At 38.2% G+C, this 20,178-nt stretch overlaps 2 protein-coding genes and 1 pseudogene across 2 annotated transcripts; 1 reads left to right on the top strand and 2 right to left on the bottom strand.

Annotated features, from left to right (window-relative positions):
- Positions 1 to 3,225: 3,225 nt before the first annotated feature.
- Positions 3,226 to 5,769, bottom strand: LOC101313630 (probable inactive leucine-rich repeat receptor-like protein kinase At5g20690-like). Its single transcript, XM_004305714.1, has 2 exons — positions 4,335 to 5,769; positions 3,226 to 3,968 (listed from the first exon to the last, which is right to left on the bottom strand). Exons 1-2 carry the CDS (start codon positions 5,767 to 5,769, stop codon positions 3,226 to 3,228), a joined length of 2,178 nt encoding a protein of 725 aa, XP_004305762.1.
- Positions 5,770 to 7,421: 1,652 nt separating this feature from the next.
- On the bottom strand, positions 7,422 to 9,742 carry LOC101313916 (annotated as a pseudogene).
- Positions 9,743 to 13,287: 3,545 nt separating this feature from the next.
- On the top strand, positions 13,288 to 14,407 carry LOC101305492 (protein TIFY 10B-like). The gene is made up of 2 exons (XM_004303663.1): positions 13,288 to 13,897; positions 14,001 to 14,407. The coding sequence occupies exons 1-2, from the start codon at positions 13,455 to 13,457 to the stop codon at positions 14,113 to 14,115; spliced, it is 558 nt and encodes a 185-aa protein (XP_004303711.1). The 5' UTR covers positions 13,288 to 13,454; the 3' UTR covers positions 14,116 to 14,407.
- The last annotated feature ends 5,771 nt before the right edge of the window (positions 14,408 to 20,178 follow it).

A 20,178-nucleotide genomic window follows, 5' to 3' on the forward strand; every position in this document is an offset into this window, starting at 1 on the left:
CGCCTCTCTCTCCAAACAAGCCCTCACGCCGACAAGGCCATCGCTCTCGATTCGAAAGACGCTACCGCTCACATCCTCACAGCCCTCGCTCTCGACGCCCAGGGCTTCAAAACATCCGCTCTTGACGCCATCGACGTCGCGCTCTCCCCGCTCTGCAAGAAGAGCCTCTTCGACGCTGAGCGCGGCGACGCGCTTTACAAGCGGGCGGAGATTAAGATTTCGATGAACCGGCGGGCCTGGGTAGACGGATTTGACTCTGGCGGTGAAGTTGAGCCGAGAGAATGCCAAGGCGCGGTAGTCGGTCTTGCCCTCACGGCGGCGCTTGTATTTGAACTGGAAACGCTTGAAGTAGGCGCGGGGCTTTGAGGCCTTGATGAAAGCCATTGCTCTGCTCTTCTCTTCTGCTGCGGTTGAGTGAGAGAGTTTGAGGGATAGATGGGAAAATGTGGAGAGGAAGAAGAAGGAGAAAAGGGAAGAAGGGTCGGACTATATTGACTGGGAATTTGGTGTTGGCTGAAAAATGAGATTGGGAATTTTGGGGGATAATTGGAAATTTGGGAGAGAAATGGAAAATGAGAAAAATGAATAATTAATTGATTTTTGGTGTGCCACGTCAGCACTTAACCATCGATTTGGACGGCTACTTAACGGATGGGCCGAATTGTGTGAAATTGGATAGTTAGCGGAGTGATTGATTGAAATTGAAAGATAACAGACTAAACTGTCGAGCACCCTAAAGTTAGCGGAGTGACCAGTAATTTGTCCAAAAAAAAATGATGGGCTATTAGCTCTAGGGTTAGAACAAAGTGCATGATAACGTGATGAATGATTAATGGTAGAGAGAAAGAGATAGCAAGAGAATCATCATCTTATTCATTGATAGGAGCCCTTTATATAGGGAATTACACAATACCAATATGGTAAGGATATGAATACATAGATCTAGTCTAATTACATATCCTATTGGCATAAGACCAAAACACACATAGAGAATATCCTAGAACAGATTGCAAATTTTCATTCTCAAAATTTTACACCTGCAATCATTTCTATTCAGAAAGAACAAATTAAAAAAAAAAACACCTGTAAACATTTTCTGCATGTTTTTAGAAGAAAAACAAAATAAAACAAGTTGATTCTTTCATCATAAAGCTAAAGGATATTTCTTGTAACCGAAGATACAAATGAACTCAAATTTAATCTACCTCCAAAACGATTCCCAAAATGCTAGCTTGTGTCATAAATCTCATAGAATTGCTCAAATCTGATATCTTACAACTGTCTCTTGATATATCTTTATATTTCCCATAGCCTGACTGTGGTTTTCTTATTCATTCACTAATAAGAATCTGATTATAATAGAACTAGTGTTAAATTCGATCCTGGTTCAATGTTTAAGCATTGGTAAGTGTCACTTAAGGTACAAACGATCATAAACTATATAGCAGCTAACAATTTATAATGGGGACGCTGTTGATCTGGGGCCCGGTTTTCGTTTCAAGCTATGACAATGGGAAATGTTGTGTGTCGGATTACGAGACCCTAAATATATTTAGGCCTCTATAATAATAATCCACATCTCATTATCTCCAGCTGTTATGATGTTTAATATTGTTTAGGGTTTTGTTGTTTACCTGCAGCTGTAATTAAGGTCTCTAAACTAGAGAAGGGTTGACCTGAATCATATAAACAAAGTCCATTTCTCTTTCTGGACAAAATGTTTTAGCAAAATGCAGCTGATTTCGATCGAGGTGGAAATCGATCAGCATGAATGAAAATCTCTCACTCTCTCTTCTCCAATCCGAGGAAAAGCCAGTATCGCTGGCACACAAGTTTTCTAGGATAGGGCTTATGATCATCATATATAGTAGGGATTATTTATCGCTCCGCACCTGGAATTTGTGGTCCGAAATCTAATTTGGTCGAGTTCATCTCACCACAAACTTTGAAGTGGAACTACACAAAGCACAAAACGGAGTAAGGTCGTTCTATAATGTTTTCATCATGCACGTATTTTCATTTTCATTGATGAAACAGAGATGAAAATATGTTTGGTGAAACATTTCTCAAAACGTAAAATATAAAAAATGAAAATATTTTCAACTTTTATAAAGAAAAACTGAAAACATCAATTTGATATTTTTACTTAAAAAAACATATGGATATATTTCATTGGCAAAGAGCCATGCGACCATATATTGCTAGGTCAAGCAGGAGCGAGCTAGGTCCAAAACAAGCATAAGGGCAATCTCTTTATTAAACTAAAACTGAAACTAAAAGGAAATCGTGGACACTATACATACTAGAAAGCGAATTAACCTGTCCAAGCCAAGAAGTTCCTATTACATCGACATGAGGCCAAAAGACCCGTATGATTAGGGTTGCGTTCGGATTGGATCCATTCTTTCAAAATAGGATATGCGATCTGAACCGTTTAATTATTTCGGATCGAATTTGCATTGTTATCTTGGTTTTTTTATTTTTTTTTATCCTCAAAGCCTGGAATTTAAGACATATTTACATGAAAGTAAAGATATTCCAAGTTTTCAAAAGTTCAAACCAACTTGAACACAAAATAACATTAAGCATTAAGCAATTTAATAAAGTTTCAAACTTAAGAAAGTCTTGACAAAACAAAGAAGAAGCAAACTACTTTTTGTGTTTTATCTTTTCATTATCTTGATGTTTGTACCCAAAATCAGAAAGATAATCTTACAAACATTTAACATGCATGGCATATCTCTTTCGATCTGGAGTGCGTTCATCCTGGATTTCCTTGAACATTTGAACACAAATTTGTAGCTATATATAGTACATAGCGTCATAGTGTCTTTCCTCTATCGAAAGTGTGGCTTACAAATCATATTGGTCTATGAAACAGGCTATAACCTATTATCTATTTTATTAGAAGGAAATGACTACAGAAGAAGCAACATGCTCATACAGTGTAACTGTTCTACTTAACAACAAGGAGAATAACCCAATTAGAGAACTCAAAGAGGTAATATGTACGTTAGGAGTCATATTAATGTTGTATACAGGACTTTGTATCTTCCATCCTTTACACACTTGCTTTCTTACCCTTATTACTCGTACAAATAATACCCCAGAAAGCAAGTATGGAGGCCACTCTTCTCTCATTTCACTTGGAGTATACTTCAACTTCTTCGAGGTCGTCACACCACGTATCATCACTCATTGCCTAACATTACTACCATCGTCCCATCACCCCGATCTGCTTCGGAAGCTGCGCGATGCCAGTCTGATGATCTCGGACTCAGAAGCTGGCCGTGCAGGCATATCTGCTACCCCTTCTCGCAATGTTGGTACATGAGTTGTCTTTGGTACTGCTAAAGAAGAGTTTGCATAACCGTCTCTAGCAGCCTCTTCACTAGTTCCTACGGCATTTATTTGCTCTATCCTTCGAATAGCCTCCATCATGTCTAACCGTTGCCTCGGATCATTCTCTGTGCAGGCTGCACCAATGTGGAGGAGCTTCTCCATTTCACTGATTGAACCCTGTTCGTTTGAAATCTCGGGGTCTAATAGTTCCATTTCTCTTCTTTCTGCCATAGCCGACCGCACCCATTGGACTACATCAGTCCCACCTTGGCCATGGTTGAGATACTGAGAAGGGAATTTGCCCGTTAGGGTTTCAAGTATGAGGACTCCTAGACAGAACACATCGCACTTGGGTGATACTAGGCCATACTCTGAAGCTTCTGGGGCTTTGTATGCAAACAAGGCATGTGGTAAATGTGAAGAGTTGATCATTGGAGCAAATGCAAACTCTGAAAGCAAGGGCTCATAGTCGGGGCCAATTAGTACATTGCTTGACTTTAGGTCGCCATGGGGCAAATCATAGCCTGAACATTCATTATGGATAAAACCCATCCCTCTTGCTGTTCCTTGAATAATCTTTAACCTAGCAGGCCAGTTAAGTTGGTCGTGAGACGATCCCCGATCACCTGAAATTATATCACATCCTTATCAGAAAACATCAACGTTGCAGCACCAAAAAGAAATATGGAAGTTAGTTTATACAATGACATCAACATTGCAGCTCCATCTCGTAAGGTACCAAGTTCTAGCCAGTGTCACATTTGGATTCTTAAGACAACATTGTCATATTGTTTTTTTTATAGAAACATTGTCATATTTAAACTTGTTCATTAGTGCACATACGATTACATCTAACTAGAGAGCCAAACAGACAAAATAGCAACATAACATATCAGACCTCAAGAAATAGCAGTTCACCTCATTTGTTCATATTGTTCATTGTGCTGCTTGTCATAAAAAGGTTAGAATCAAAAGGAAGGAAAAAATCATACCATGTAATAGATAAAGCAAGCTGCTCTTGGGGATGTACTCATAAACTAACAGCTTCTCTTCTTTTCTGTAGTGATAAGCCAGAGGAGTCAAGACATTCCAATGGCGTAGAGTCCCAAGCCTCCTCATCTCTGCATCAAACCCCTCTCTACTCATTGCATTCATTTCTCTTATCCTTTTTACCACAACCGCCAACCCATTCGCCATGACAGCCTTGTAAGATGAACCCATCCCCCCATTTCCAAGTACCTCGGCTGCGGCCTTCATCAAATCCGTCAACCCAAACACTCCCTTCTCTTCATTCAACATCACTAGCTCCGGCATCCCGCCTAATCCTTTAGCATGACTCGAAGTGCTCTTGCGCGCCGAGCTAGTACTCTTTCTAGCATTACTAACTGATGCAGATGACTCCCCTACTTCCCTTTCCCTACGATTGATCTCCGCCACATTCAACTCAACCGCTTCTACTTGTGCTTGTTGAGGAGAAGGAGAATGATCATAGCTTTGAGTGTTTTGGGTTCCAAGCCTATCCATATTCTCATCTGCCTTCTTTCTCCTTGATCTGACAAACAATAGAAGGATAAGAATGAGAAGCACCACCGCGCAAGTTACTGACAATGCAATAACAATTGTAGAGCTTCCCTTCTTACTTTTCGAACTCGATTTTGAGCCACTACCCTCATTAGAACTCGTTGGTGATGGTGATGGTGATGGTGATGGTGCATTAGTACATTCCTTGCCCACATTCAACCCACAAAGACCTGAGTTTCCGGAAAACACAGTCTTATCAAATTTATCCTGCAGACTCTTCGGAATCTCCCCCTCCAGCTTGTTATTAGACACATTGAGGACCGTCAAAGTAACTTGGCTCATATCCGGGAGGCTTCCACTGAATTCATTGTCCTCGAGACGCAGTACCTGCAGATTCGGAGTTTCCGCAAGAGATGCAGGAATTTTCCCACTGAAATTATTGCGGTCCAGCCAGACTTTCCTCAACGAGTCCATGTCGGTGAAAAAGTCGGATGGGATCTCACCGGAAAACTGATTCCCGGACAAATAGATAGCCTTCAAGGGGCCAATGACGTTGAAATCCGGGATGGAGCCGGAGAAATTGTTGTTCTTTACGCTCATGCTTCGAAGACTCTTGACTTCGATAAGCGATTTAAAGTCTAGTGTGCCAGACAAACCCATTCCCCCTAGACGAAGACCCGTAACGTTCCCATTAAAGCATACGGTTCCTGCCCATTGCGTACCTGACGTGCATGGTGCAGAGTTAGGCACCCAAGAATCCAAAGCAGATGCATTGGTGAGTGATTGCTTGAACTTGAGCAACGCTTCGGCATCGGTTATCGAATATGTCAATGGGGAAAAGGAGAGGAAGATTATGCAGAGGAGGAGGTACGGGCGGTGAAGATTGAGCCCGGCAGCTGCAGCCATTAGTAATTAAGGTTATTTTGGAAATGTGTTCATGGTGTGGGAATTAGAAAATCAAAACCTGGGGTTCGTTTTTGTTTCAGTTTTTTCTTGTTTGTTTTTCGGGGGTGTGAGCAAGAGAGAGACCTCAGAATGAGGAAGAGAGGCCTAAAGGAAGAGACTCAGACGCAGTTGCTTTGAACTAGTCAGAATTTCGAAAAACCGTTATAACCGTTCCTTCTGGCTCTTTTTTGGTTTGACCGTTATGGACCTGCTTAGATGGGTTTTCAGTTGTAGTTGTATTGAAAATTGAATATGATAATAGGGATACAAGAGTCAAATCCCTCTCACGTTGGGAACCAGATACCCGCCAACTGCGTCTGGTAGGTACTTAGGGCTTCTCAAACTCAGAATCTGAGACGACAACTCATGCAAACCATAATGAACAAGAAGATTAGGTACTGGTGAATGAGAAGAAAACCTAACTTTGATAGGAGTAAATGTGAATAGAAGGTGGTGAGATTTTTCCTGGGAAGGTTTTCGTCAGTTGCACTATTGTTTTTTCTCTGGTTGTTTGGAGCCAATGGAGACAAAAATCTTTTGTGGGTTATTTTGTTAAGCTAATCTTAGCAATTAGTTATTTGTCAATTATTTCTGGTCATAATATTAGGTGATGTTCCAATTCGTTTTAAGTATAAGAATTATTCCATTGATACATATAGACCTTCATAAAAAGTGCAGTGACCACAAATGGACTATAAGCTATTGATTAGTACTGTGATACTTGTTATCTTCCTAACGAAATTGAAACAACTCTTACAGCTTCGAATTGTAGATGGCTGGTGAGTAATTTCAAAAGTGTAAGAAAAACAAATACAATGGAAGCCTATAATTTTGGGTTGGGCTGGCAAGTACTTGGCAACATAGAATGATGCTAATGTTGTTCTTTAAACTGAGTTACTCACATGGGACATATTTTAGGATTGGGTGATCAACATCTTTTTGTGTAGCCATTTGCTTGTTTTTTAGAGAGATTGAAGGAAGCATGCATACAGACCAAAAGAGGGTTAGTTTTTTTAGAGATTCAGACCAAAAGAAGGAAGAATACAAGGTTAGTTGTTCTTCAATTATTCACACAATGACACAAAGGAGATATTACACACACTGTAACTAGTATTATGACAATATGGGTGGAGTTGCCCAAACCCTTATAAATCCACATGTAAGGTCCATTTTCCCGATATGGGATTTATATCTCAACACGCCCCTGCACGTGTGGCGAATCTTCAAGCCATACACGTGAACAGTGGCGGACGCAGGAAAATATCTCAATGGGGGCAAGTTCTATCTAACTCAGCTATGAACAAATTTCCACCAAATCAACAATAGCATACAACAAAACAGAAGAACATAGGGAAACAGAGTTCAACTTCCAACTTCCAAGTTCATGTAACCAAATTAAAAAAAAGAAAAGAACAGAACTTCTGAATATATAAGAGATGTAAAGTGCATTGAAGTATAATCCAAATATATCTCATACAAGGATTAAATATTATCATGCTTAGCTCTACAACTTGGAAAAAAAATCTTCCATGGCACAAAAGGTTAAACAAAACAGAGAGCTAGCAAGAAGCATAAAAAAGAGCACATACCTAGAAAGCAGAGTGCTTCCACATCTATAATTGTCCTCTACGAGGTGCCATCTTTTGAAATCGTTGAATAATAGACTCATTGTCTATGGAACTGAATATATCTTTCTCAAGATATACAACTAAGTTGTCATTCATCCATTGGTCTCTCATTCGATTGCGAATTCGATTCTTTATGATATTCATGGCAGAGAAAGCTCTTTCAATAAACACCGTTGCAACAGGAAGTACCAGCGCCAAAGTGATCAGCAAATAAACATAAGAATATGTCTTATGCTTTCTTGTCTCAACTAATTTCTTTGCAAGATTAGCAATCCCTTGCAATTCTTGAAACTTGTCATTAGACCGCATATCATCAATATATGTCTCTAATTGAATCTTTAGAAATAGCAACTCTGATGCAAAAAAATCTTGAGGATAAAGCTCAGCAAGGCGCATCAAACTTTGCTTGTTATAGGCTGCAAATGAGTAATTAGGACTGAGACATGCCAAACAAAGGAGAAGTTCAGTACTAGCCTCATTGAATCGATTGTCTAGCTCTTGAAGTTGGCAACACAAAAGAAGTCAAAGCGATAGTAATGCATATTTGTCATTTCTGGAGCTTTACGCCTTGATTTTCCTGGACATACGTATTGAGCATCCATGTTTGGAACATTGATATTCTCTTTTCCGCAAAAGAGAACAACTTCTTCCAACAAAGAAACCCATCCATTCTCCCTCATGGTCTACAATTTTCTCTTGCACACTTTCACTAAATCCATGGCGTTCACTATGTCTTGATCATCTTTTTGTAGAGCTTGAGACAACTCATGAGTGATTCCAAGTATAATTCTCATCAAATGCAAACTAAATATGAAATCAAATGATTGTAGCAACTTGAAAGAAATATATGCTTCATGCTTCTGATCAGAACTCACTTTGTCAGATGATATTTCATCTAACACATCAATGATAGAAGAAAACATGACAATAAAGTTTATAAGAGTACCATAGTGTGAGCTCCAACGCGTGTCACACGAATGCTTCCTTGTCCACTTGTAAGTTCTCTAATTTGAAGTGCCTCAATGACCTTAATAGATTGCTTTGCTCGAAAAATGTCTCGGCGTTTAGAAGATGCCCCAACAATGTTTACAACCCTAACCACTGATATAAAGAATGCACCAACAATGTCATGTTTTTTGGCAACACCGACAAGAGCTAATTGAAGTTGATGTGTGAAACAATGAACATAAAAAGTACTCGAGTTCTCCTTCAAAATAAGTGTCTTCAGACCATTAAATTCTCCACTCATATTACTCGCGCCATCATAACCTTGACCACGTAGCCTAGTGATGTTTAATCCATGTTTAGAAAATAGCGCATTTATAGCTCTCTCAAGTGACATAGCAGTGGTACTCTCAACATGTTCAATGCCTATGAAGGATTCAATCACATAACCATTTTTATCCACATAACGAAAAATAACAGCCATCTGCTCCTTTACAGATACATCTCTGGACTCATCAACTAGAATAGAGAAAAAAGCATCACCAATATCTTTAATAATAACATTTGTAGTTTCAACAGCAACAACATTCATTATGTCTTTTTGAATCCTAGGAGATGTCAATTTAAGATTTTCAGGAGCATTCTTCAATGCAATTGCTCTCACTTCATCATTATGATAAGCAAGAAACTGTAAAAGCTCAAGAAAGTTACCTTGATTGCTTGAGTTCTCTGATTCGTCATGACCACGAAAGGCAAGGCCTTGTCTTAGGAGAAAGCGAATGCAATCAACTGATGCTTCTAGTCGAATTTGATAATCTACTAAGATTGATGTGCATTCTGATTGATAACGTTCCTAATATGCTAGTTTTCATTCATCAAATCTTCACATTTTTGCACTGCTTGATTGTGGACACTATTGTGCGTCTTTCCTATATGATCATACAATCTGTCTTTCTTCTTGAAATTTCGAAAGCCAATACCACTGAAACAATCACCTCCTCCTTGCTCACCAACATTTGGTTTGAACAAATAGCAGCATAAACAAAATGCAGCATCTTTAGATATGCTATATTCTAACCAATTTGAAAATTCATCAAACCAGTCTACACAGAACCTTCGTTTTCCCGCTCCACGTTGTGTTTGAACAAACAAAAGATTTGAAGGCTGACAAGGACCTCTTAACATATACTCTCTTTGAATTTTATCCCTAACATCATGATGATAATCTGAAATTTTCGTCCTTAATCCAGGATCAGAAGGAAGCTCACCCAAGTTAATCTTTACACGACTCTGTTTTGATCTTTCATTCTGTACATGAGTTGAAGATAACTCACCTGATGTTCGTTTAAATATCTCTCCATCTCTGATCTCTCACAACCTACAATTGTAAATTTGTTTAATCAGCAAGTCATCAATCCAAAAAATAAAGTAGTAAATTGAGAAGAAGAATGCATCATCGATTGTTATAAAGGGTTTTGGGGATGACGAACAGCGAACTGACGAAGAGAATAAGAACATAGAATATAAAGGGTTTTGGTGTTTTAGGCGTGATCCAATTCTCATCATACAATTATGTCAATTGTTATTATATATATATATATATGTAATATAAAAATGTATATATATGTACTAGTTGGATACAAAACGTAGTTGGATAAGGAAATGTGGTTAAGGACTAAAGACTTAAGGGGGAAGAAAGGCTTAAGGGGGAAGAAAAAAAAAATACTCAGGCGCCAGTTGTTGAAAACTGAGTGGGGGCAGTGGCCCCAGCTTGCCCCTACCTGCGTCCTCCTTTGCACGTGAACAACTATTTGAGTGACGTGGAGCCTGTGTGGCAGTTACACATTCACACGTAGACGTGAGTAACCCGCTTTGATACCATGATAAAATAGTATTGGGTTCACATCCAAAACCAATTAGCAATGAGTGGAATGGCCCAAACCCTTATAAATCCACACACAATGTCTATTTTCCCGATGTGAGATTTATATCTCAACAATGATTATCCATGTAACTAGTATAAAATACATCTATTGTATGTCTGAAATCATGGAGATCTAATTAGAAAAATATTGATTATCTAATACGGTAGATGCATGTGCTAGTATATGCATGTGTGTGTAACTAGAAAAAAAAAAATCTCTCTTGTTTCGATGTAGTATTTTGATTATCCATGTAACTAGTATTACACACACATGCATATACCGTATGTCTGATACTGATATTATGATTATCCATGTAACCATGTTCTAAAAATCCTCGCCTAGAGCAGATTAATCTCTGCCTAGGCGCTAGGTAGGTGGTGTTTCACCGTTTTACTTATGATCCGTCTAAAGAGCTAGAAAACCGATTATATCCCCTGATTAATTCTTTAGACGCTAGTCACCGGTTGTCCACCCGATTAGCACCTAGCGCCTAGCGCCTAGCGTTTTTTAAAACATTGCTTGTAACTAGTATAAAATACTCTAGAGCTGACCGGTTTTGTATCATGAGGCTAACAGTCATTTTAATCATCTTTTTGTGTCACATATCCCGCATCTAGATAAATCTCAACATATATCTAGAAAGCAAAACGCGTCTACTTTTATGGTCAATTTTGATGAAGTACTTAAGATTTATAAAAACTGATCGTTTCGATGGGAAATTATAAAACTCATTCATATTATGCGAAAATTCTAGTAGTATGGACCGAATAGAAAATTGTGGTGGTGCGCTTTGTCTTTCTTAATCAATCTTGATGTGATGCGGAACTGTTGAACTATTCAAACTTTGAATCTTCAAGGCAATTACCAATTGCAAAGAGATGGAAGTTTCGTGAGAGTAGCGCCAACGATGGCCTGCTGTCTCCAAATCTACAATACAATTTCAATAACACCACACAAACTATAGTCTATAAGTAAACATTTATCATGTGCTTTTTCTAAAAACATTTGACCTCTCTCTATTGAAAGATTCTCATTACCAAATGCTCTACCCACTATTTCATGCGTTTGATCTATGTTTTGTTTATGGTAATGGGCAACCCCGTCTCCATTAAACTATGCTGTGAAGGATTCCACGTTTTGAATATGGCTGCTTTTGCTAAGTAGCAAAGTCTGGGTAAACTAATATATCTTGGTCAACAAATTGTATAGTACGTGATCGACAACTATGTATTATAAAAGAAAATGAGGAACTAGGATTGAATATTATGGGTGGTATTGTACGCTTTGTTTAGAAAATGTTTAGTGACATATATTTAGGCTTTCACATGAATCGATCATGCCTAGAATGATTAGTATACTCGAGAAGAAAATAGGAAGCAGCAACCCACAGTTCCACACTGGTGGATTTCGAATACAAGTCGTATTAGTTAACTGTTAAATTAAGTCGAAGCCACCTCTATTTCCATGATGACTGTTTGTTTAATTTGATATAAGTTTTAATGAAAACTAGTATTAAAAAGGACAATTGTAAATTTCTTGGATATTTAGCTCGACCAAAAAAAAAAAACCTAGGTCTTTTGAGAAAAAAGAAATTGTAAATTCCTCAACAACCATTGAGGTCCACGATTCTATATATATATATATATATATATATATATATATATATCTTCTATTACAAATTTTGATACACATATTCGTACATGATCCTCCTTAATTAGTTAGTCCTTCCTTCAAAATATTATAATTTGTTGAATATCTTTTGAAGGACTCACGGTTCAAATCTTAGACGCACAATCTATTAATCTACTTAATATATATCCTATTTCATTATTTCAATGGAAATGAGAGACTTAAGAATTTCGTTCACGAATTAGAGTTATACCTTGAGTTGACAAACTTGAGGCGATAAAGGTAGTGGGGTTCGAACTAACGTAATAGATGTAATGTGGTCTCTAAACACGAGCCTTGTACTATATGCATGGAATGAGAAAATTTCTAATCCCCGGAACCCTACGTCATATACAACGTAAATAAAGAGTGTGTAGAGCACAAAATCAATATAACTCTAATAATAAAATCATCGAGATGTCCGATTTGTAAATCTATCACTCATTCACATAGATCGCCTTCAATTTAACCACAAAGCAATACTCTAAGAAGCAACAATCACGTCAACTATTGAAAACCATTTTGAACTTGAATTTAAGAACAACATGCTCAACAAGAGAGAAAAGCAGAGGCAATATTATTTTTTTTTTTTTGAGAGAAAAACAGAGGTAATACTTAAATCGTAAAGAATGCATCATAACATGAGAGATTCCGATATCACCTGTGTAGAGGATGAGGTCTTAAAAATCCCCAAGCTTAAATCCAACCCAACTTTTCATTCGAGTTCCGGTCTTTCTAAACTCCCCGGTGATGTCTAAACTGTCCAAGCATGAACATTAATGTGTCACTAGAACTGTACGGCCCTCTTAGAAAATAGAAACCCTAGAAGGGTAGAGGAAAACGACATGTCCCCGGATTAGGTCGAAAGAAAACGCGTGTTCCTACAGAAGCAGCAAAAAAAAACCCAAAAATATTCCACACATCTAGCCACGTGAATCGAACCCGTCCACCACCCCAAACGTAGCTACTAAAAACCCGACACGCGTCACTCCCGTAGTCCACTCTTTAAAATGACCAAACCACCCCGGGCGGAAATATGTATCACGTGCCGAAACTCGCGAATCTCGAAGACACGGAAAACTGAGGAAGGAAGGTTTCTCTCCCCCACGAGCGGGCCACATGCTTGGTCCTTGTCGGCACGGGAATGCGGAATCATACACCCCCTCTCACCGAACATAACGGAAATGACCGAACCACCCCCACCACGCCACTCCCACCGCAAAGGGCATTTCCGTAACTCTACTTTGCCATCTTTTCCTAATGCAAAAAACACGTGCCTTAAAAAAGTGAGAGTTGATATTATATTCAAAGGAAAAGACAGCAAGAGAAAGCTCAGAAGGCCGATAAGAGCAAGCCTTGTTTGACTCCACCATATATATTCATACCTCCCTCAACTACTCCACCATCACCAACACATCTTCCGTTCCTTTCCTTACATTCCAATCCAAACCCTCTCAAATTCTCAAATTTCATCTCAACAATGGCCGAGAGATCCAACTTTGCGCAGACATGCAACCTCCTCAGCCAGTACTTGAAGGAGAAGAGAAGCCAGTACCTCCAGGGCGACAGCTTCGGAGTCAAGCCGGTTCCCCCGGCCACCATGAACTTGCTCAACGCCATGGAGGCCAGCCCGGCACCACCGGCTGCCAATCCGGATCAGCCTAGATCTGCTCCCATGACTATCTTTTACGGCGGCCAGGTGCTCGTCTTCAGCGACCTTTCGCCGGAGAAGGCCAAGGAGATCATGGGGTTGGCTACCCAAGGAAGCCCTGTTGTTTCTTCAAGTGAGTCTAATGTTGTGGTGAAACCACAGCAAGTGAAACCACAGCAGCAACAACTGCAACCGCCTCCGGCTATTGCCTCGGATTTGCCTATTATGAGAAGGGCTTCGCTTCATAAGTTTTTGGCCAAGAGAAAAGAGAGGTAAATTCATTTCCTAAATACTTTGGGTTTGTTTTTGAATAATTAGAATTATAAGTTCTTGAATTGGGTGAATAGAGATCTTATTGGGTTGTTTGAATTTCAGAGTTGTTGCGGTAGCTCCATACCAAGTGAACCACAGCCAGCAGAGAGCGACGTCTCCCAAGGCGGAGGAACAAGTAGCAGGGCAAAGTTCAAAGCAGCTTGAACTCAGGCTATAGGGATTTAAATTTGGCGCTCGATCTGATTAGATTTTAGACTTTTATATATATGGGTTTTGTAAAGGAGGAGAGGCTTATGATCTTAACTGATCTGGGTCTCTGTTCTTGTTATGGAACCCAATTTATTCTTACAACAAAATTGAATTTTTGTAATTATTTGTTTGATCAATCAATATAGGTTGATCCATTTATGAAGATTATGATGATACTATCTGGTATGTAATCAAATTTCTTTCATGAAGCAAGTTTTGTTTCGTGGAGGAAAGGTAGGCTAAAGTTTTGCCTCTCGATCCATTACATGTCACTGCTACTGCGTTTGGCCTGTGAGACTTTGCCGCCACCTAGAGTTTCTTACAGAACTCGAAATCCTTACAGGATTTTAGGGACATCCATCTCCATAAATGGATGTAAAGCTTCTCTTCGTGCTAAGCCCATATATATTTTTGTGTTTGTTTTTTTTTTTTTCTCAGAGTTTGTGTTTTTGTTTGTAACGAGTGACTTTTAATGAATAAATGTTAACAAACTCACACTACAACTAGGCATGTGCCTTTTGGTCCGATTCTGCTCAGAACCGATCCAAACCAGATGGAATAAACCAGTTCAGTTCGGATTGCGGCAAATAAAAATATCACTGTTATACAAACCGAACCGTTTTAAAACAAACCATTACGGGGTTCGAATAAAAAAAATACGAAAAACGTGAATACTATTGTATTTTTTGTTGTTGATAGGAATACTGTTGTATTTGTAGGTCTTTTGCATATTGCATAATTATGAAGCATAGTAGCAGTAGAATACGCCATAATCTCATATACAATATGTTTAGTTTTCTACAATTTACTTTTATACTGGAATCGAAAAGAACCGGAAAACAAACCGCTTCAAAATATTTCAGATTCATAACGGTTTCTGATCTTAAAAACACATAACCCGTGTCATCATAAACGTTTCAGATCTTGATTATGAAAACATTATTATGTTTTTAAACCCACACAACTAATGATTAATAAGTTCAAAAAACTAGTTGATGTAGTTATAAAAACTAGTCTTTTGAACTTATTAATAAAAACAAACAACTAGTCTTTTGTTTTCAATTCTTAAACTATTTATTTCTCTTGATTAATTCTATTAAATAACAAAATAGTTGTCGCTAAGTGTATGCTATCTTCCACCAAAATTAATTTATGTTAGTTCGTACATAATACATACAACGATACAACTGTACAAGACTACAAGTCGAAGAAAAGGAAGTGAAGTCCAACACGAAAGATTAGTGAAAATCCAAGGTATCTAAACATTAATCAACACGAAATGATCCGAAAGCTTTAGCCAAAGTTGGAAAGGTGGATAATAGTTGTAGGGATAAGAATCAGAAGATGGGGCATGAGTGACAAGACTCGATATACTCTTATAAGTACCATAGGCATGTACATATTCTCCTTCAAATGTTAGTGGAACTTCAACCAAACATTTGGACGCTAAAACCCATTCGGACGTATGGAACTCGAACCACTTAGCAGTATCAGGGAATTGCGGTCTTCACTCTTCAATTTCCATGATCTGATAAATCAGATTAAAGGGGCACAATTAGATGATTACAACTCAAGAAAAGCTAGGGAGGAAATGTGAAGACAGTTGAAATGATTCCATATGTTTGCTATGGTGGAGCTGTGAACACAATAGGATCATTCTATCATTATTGACGCAGTCATTAGAAGGGAGATGCGATTTGGTGATTGATCCAGTAGTGGACGAGTGGACGACATAGATTATAGATCTTTGCAAACTCAATAATACTATGGTTGGCCATGTAGAGACGGTTCATATTATTAGTTTAGGGTGCATCATCTTCCAACTTGAAGTGCCCTAGCCGAGCACAGCAACGTGCATTATCTTCCAACAGGGGATCGAGTCACCAAAAATAACCCTGAAGCTCCCGCAATTCTGAGATCAAATCGGAATACGATGTCAACAAGAACAGAAGAGAACACAACTACACAAGTCGATCTTATGCCTTATCTTCATCGTGTTTCATAAGAGTTGGTGCTGGCCTTCTGGTCTTGTCCTCGTTTGTGACCCAAATGGTTTTTCTGTTTTGTTTTGGTATAATTTTAGGTGGAGCGGATTCAGCGCACCTTGGTATACTTGAACCCAGTCACGTGCGTTAACAGAGTTAGCGAACCATGGTTAATTATCTAGAAATCCAGATCTGCTACTTTCTTCTTCCTCTTCGACATTATTGCTCTCCACCGGACCACAACCACAAGTCCACAACCATAAACTTTCATATCTATATGCCCATGGCTGTTTTACTTTGTTCCACCTTCTCAAATAACCCCTTAGAGAATCTCCAAAATTTCTCTAAAATGGAAAAGCAAAAGCTAAAATCTCCAAAAAAATTATGCTTAAAATCCAACAGCTTCTCCATTTTGGAGATTTCAGTATTTAATACAACAAAAAATATATTATATCATTATTAATTATAACAAAAAAACATTATATATTTCATTGTAACAATAAAATACCCAATCAAATATTCTATTGTTGTCTTGAATTCGTTGGAGCACGTGAAGAATTTAATTTGGGGGAATGAAGGTTTTGCTGCAAATTTGGGGAATGAAAGCTTCTCTTTCTTCTACATCCCCATTTTAGGGAATGAGATGGGGAAGCTGTTGGATCTAAAAACAGCTTTATATTCCCCAAAATTGAGAAATTCAAGAAAATGGGGAAGCTGTTGGAGATGCTCTTAATGCAAAACAAGAAAGCATATATGCTTCCAGCAACACCAGAATCACTCACATCCGTTCCAATGTCATCAATCAACTATACCCATTTCAAATTTCACATGAATTGGTTCTGGGAAAGCAATACGGCCTTTTTCAATTTTCTTCTTCACATTTTTGTACCCGTTACCAGTTTCCTCTTTGATGATTGAATCTTCACTATCAACCATGAAACTAGTTCTCCTGGGTCTCACAAACCTCGCTTCCATTTCTTCTCTAAACCCACCAGTCCACCACTAGATTCAGATTGGACCATGGCAACCAAGGCTCATCTCTATCGCAGCTGAGCTCTGCAAATATATTGGATCGGCGATTCCATCTCATCGAATAATCTAATCGGACAAAAATGATGTCATCTTGACGAGCATAGGACACAAGTGATTTAATACGAGCTCGAAATTCTCCTCCTCTTCGAAAAAATTCACACCCTTTTTTCACTTTTCCATCTGATGAGAATCATGAGATTGAGCTAGTCTGAACACTTCCTCGATCGAATATTTACTTTGGTTTCAGTTCTTAACAGTAACCGTGGTTTCAATTGTTAACAACGTTAATATTGAAGTTAGTGCCGTGTAGTGGGCTGATGAAATGAACGGCTGAGATTTCATTTTAATTACTGGTTCACTTCCACCATGGTGTATTGAAGAATTTCCGAATTTTAGGTAACAGGCGTTTAATTTGGGTCAAGTGTCTATCACGGTTTGACCCCTCATGTGACTGATGTGAGAGTAAGGGGGGTGTATTGTATATGGAATTAGTGGAAGTTTTAAAGAAGTCTATGGAATTTGAAAGTTTAGGTGTATTCAATACAGACTTTTAAAAATCCATCAAAGTCTGGGTGTATTCAACTAGATTTTAAAAAATCATTATGAATTCCACCAAAATTCAAGAGTATTCAATTAAGACTTTTTAAAATGAATAGAAGTTCAGATGTATTCAAAATATCATTCATACTTATGGAATTAATAACTCATGGATAATTGTAGACTTTGTAGTGTAAATTACACACACCAAACTCCAATATTTTTCTATCCACTAGAGCAAAGATTTGGAAAAGTCTACGACAGACTTTTTCTTTACATGTGAATAGGTTGATCCTACAATACATCATCTTTTTTTTCTTTTTTATAATATTTTGTGCTATCAATGTTCTATTCTACCTATTCTTTTCAATGTTTTTTGAATGTTAATATTTTGTTGTATTTCAATTGTAATGCTTGTAACCCTCAATAACCTAAAATATTATCTACTAACTCTTGATATTAGAACCACATGATCATATATTATTATATTAGTGTATATGAATTAAACTTGTGAACATCTAATGTCCCACTTTAGAATATTTGTCTTTGGTTTACGTACAACTATGCGTGTTGTTAAGTTAATATAGTTTTTTTTGTTACCTATGTTTATGTATTTCAATCAAATATTATAATGGTATGCATCGAAATTAGATAGATGAGCACTCAACTTATAATCGGTGTCATTATGTGTTTGTCATTGCATCTTTATTTTTTGTTCATTTCCTGTAACTCTGTAAGTATTAAGAAATCTACATAAGTCATTCATATGAAATCTGTAGATTTCAGAAATCAGTAAAAGTTTGTGATTAAAAATCGATGGTTTTAAGAAATTAGTGAAAGTCTATGAACTTTTTAAAAAGTCTGTAAACTTTTCAAAAAGTCAATTGATTAAAATAAGTCTGTATGAATCCAAATACATAAGTAACTAGAAGACAAATAAAGTTCTATTGAACTACCCCTCAAGCTAAAATTCTAAGGAAAACGCCTATCTAGTACGTACTAATTTTAACCCTTCGTTGCCTATTTCAATGATAACTTTTTTTAAGAGCCCATTTCAATATAAGATACCTCTATTTGTGCTCCAATGAACAAATCTTTATTTAAAGTCTTAACAATCAATATTATTTTAAGACTATTTTGCCCTCACCCTTTAAACATGCATAGAGAGAGAAGATTTGGCCGGAACCTCACCGGACTCATGTCATCGGTGACCAGAATCTTGCCGGTTACTGGAATTTCGCCGGATTTTTTAAAATGTCACCGGAATCTCACCGGTCATCGGAAATATTGCTGATTTTTTTTTAATAAAAAATGTCACCGGACCTTACCGGAAGTATACTGCACCATCGCTGAAGTTTAATTAAGGGGCAGTAATGATGAAAAATGTTTTACTGGGGGGCAATAAACTTCTACTGAGATTTTACTAGGGGGCAGTAAACTTCTACTGAGGTCAATAAAACCTTAGGGGCAGTAATGATGAAAAATGTTTTACTGGGGACAGTAAACTTCTACTGAGGGAGCAATAAACTTCTACTGAGATTTTATTGGGGGACAGTAGAGTTCTACGGAGGGGCAGTAAAGTTACTGACCCCTAGTAATCAACTATTGACCCATGTATTGACCCCCAATAATTTATCAAAACACATAAAAACGAAGAAGAAGACAATTTCCAACCAAAACGAAACCAAAAGAAAAATTATTGACCCCTAATAATTAGTTATTGACCTTAATACTGACCTATAATAATATGTTAATGCCAGAAAAACGAAGAAAAAGCAATATCCAACCAAAACAAAACTAAAAGAAAAATTACTGACCTCCAGTAACAACTCATAAACTCCATAGAACCTCAGATTTCAAGACTCAATTGAATTTGAACACAAAAACCACACAAAATCACAAAGACGACCTCATCTTGATTACCTAAATGGTCCTTGGTGCGCTCAATGAGAGCCTAGGCGTCAGGATCGTCAATGGCGAGGCAGGTGGTGTGCACGTGCGGTTGGTAGCTTGGGATGTTAGGGTTTTCGACGATCATCGGGTCTGGTATCACAGCGTAAACCGTAGGCAACGTCAGGAGGTAGGCGCAGTCGGCGACCGACTTGTCCTTTCCCGGCGACGGCTTGTGCGGCGACACGCCTGGGTCCTTCTCGGCGACGGCTTGTGTGGATCCTTCTGGCCGACGGCTTGTACGGCGACACACCTGGATCCTTCCCGACGATTGACTTGTCCTTTCTCGGTGACGGCTTGTGTGGAGACCGTCATCGACGATGTTGGAGGAGGTCAGATTAGAGTCAGATTTGATCGGTGATGGTTTGTCATCGCCGACGATGTTTGAAAGAGAAGAGAGAGATAGATCTGATCAGATAGTAATAGGGGAGAGAGATATGAGAGCTGGAGGTTATTAATTACTAAGATTAAGGTTATTCTGGTCTTTTTGTTAAGATTTATTGGAATGAGCTTTTTACCTTTTCTTT

Source organism: Fragaria vesca, linkage group LG6 (genome assembly GCF_000184155.1).
Source record: "Fragaria vesca subsp. vesca linkage group LG6, FraVesHawaii_1.0, whole genome shotgun sequence".
Classification (NCBI taxonomy): domain Eukaryota; kingdom Viridiplantae; phylum Streptophyta; class Magnoliopsida; order Rosales; family Rosaceae; genus Fragaria; species Fragaria vesca.

Bases quoted from the DNA above. Each gene is read 5' to 3' on its own strand.
- LOC101313630 (XM_004305714.1), bottom strand. From the start codon at position 5,769: ATGGCTGCAGCTGCCGGGCTCAATCTTCACCGCCCGTACCTCCTCCTC. The intron at 3,969-4,334 runs GTATGATTTTTT...ATATAATTTCAG, and splicing joins CTTGCTTTATCTATTACATG to GTGATCGGGGATCGTCTCAC.
- LOC101305492 (XM_004303663.1), top strand. From the start codon at position 13,455: ATGGCCGAGAGATCCAACTTTGCGCAGACATGCAACCTCCTCAGCCAG. The intron at 13,898-14,000 runs GTAAATTCATTT...TTTGAATTTCAG, and splicing joins TTGGCCAAGAGAAAAGAGAG to AGTTGTTGCGGTAGCTCCAT.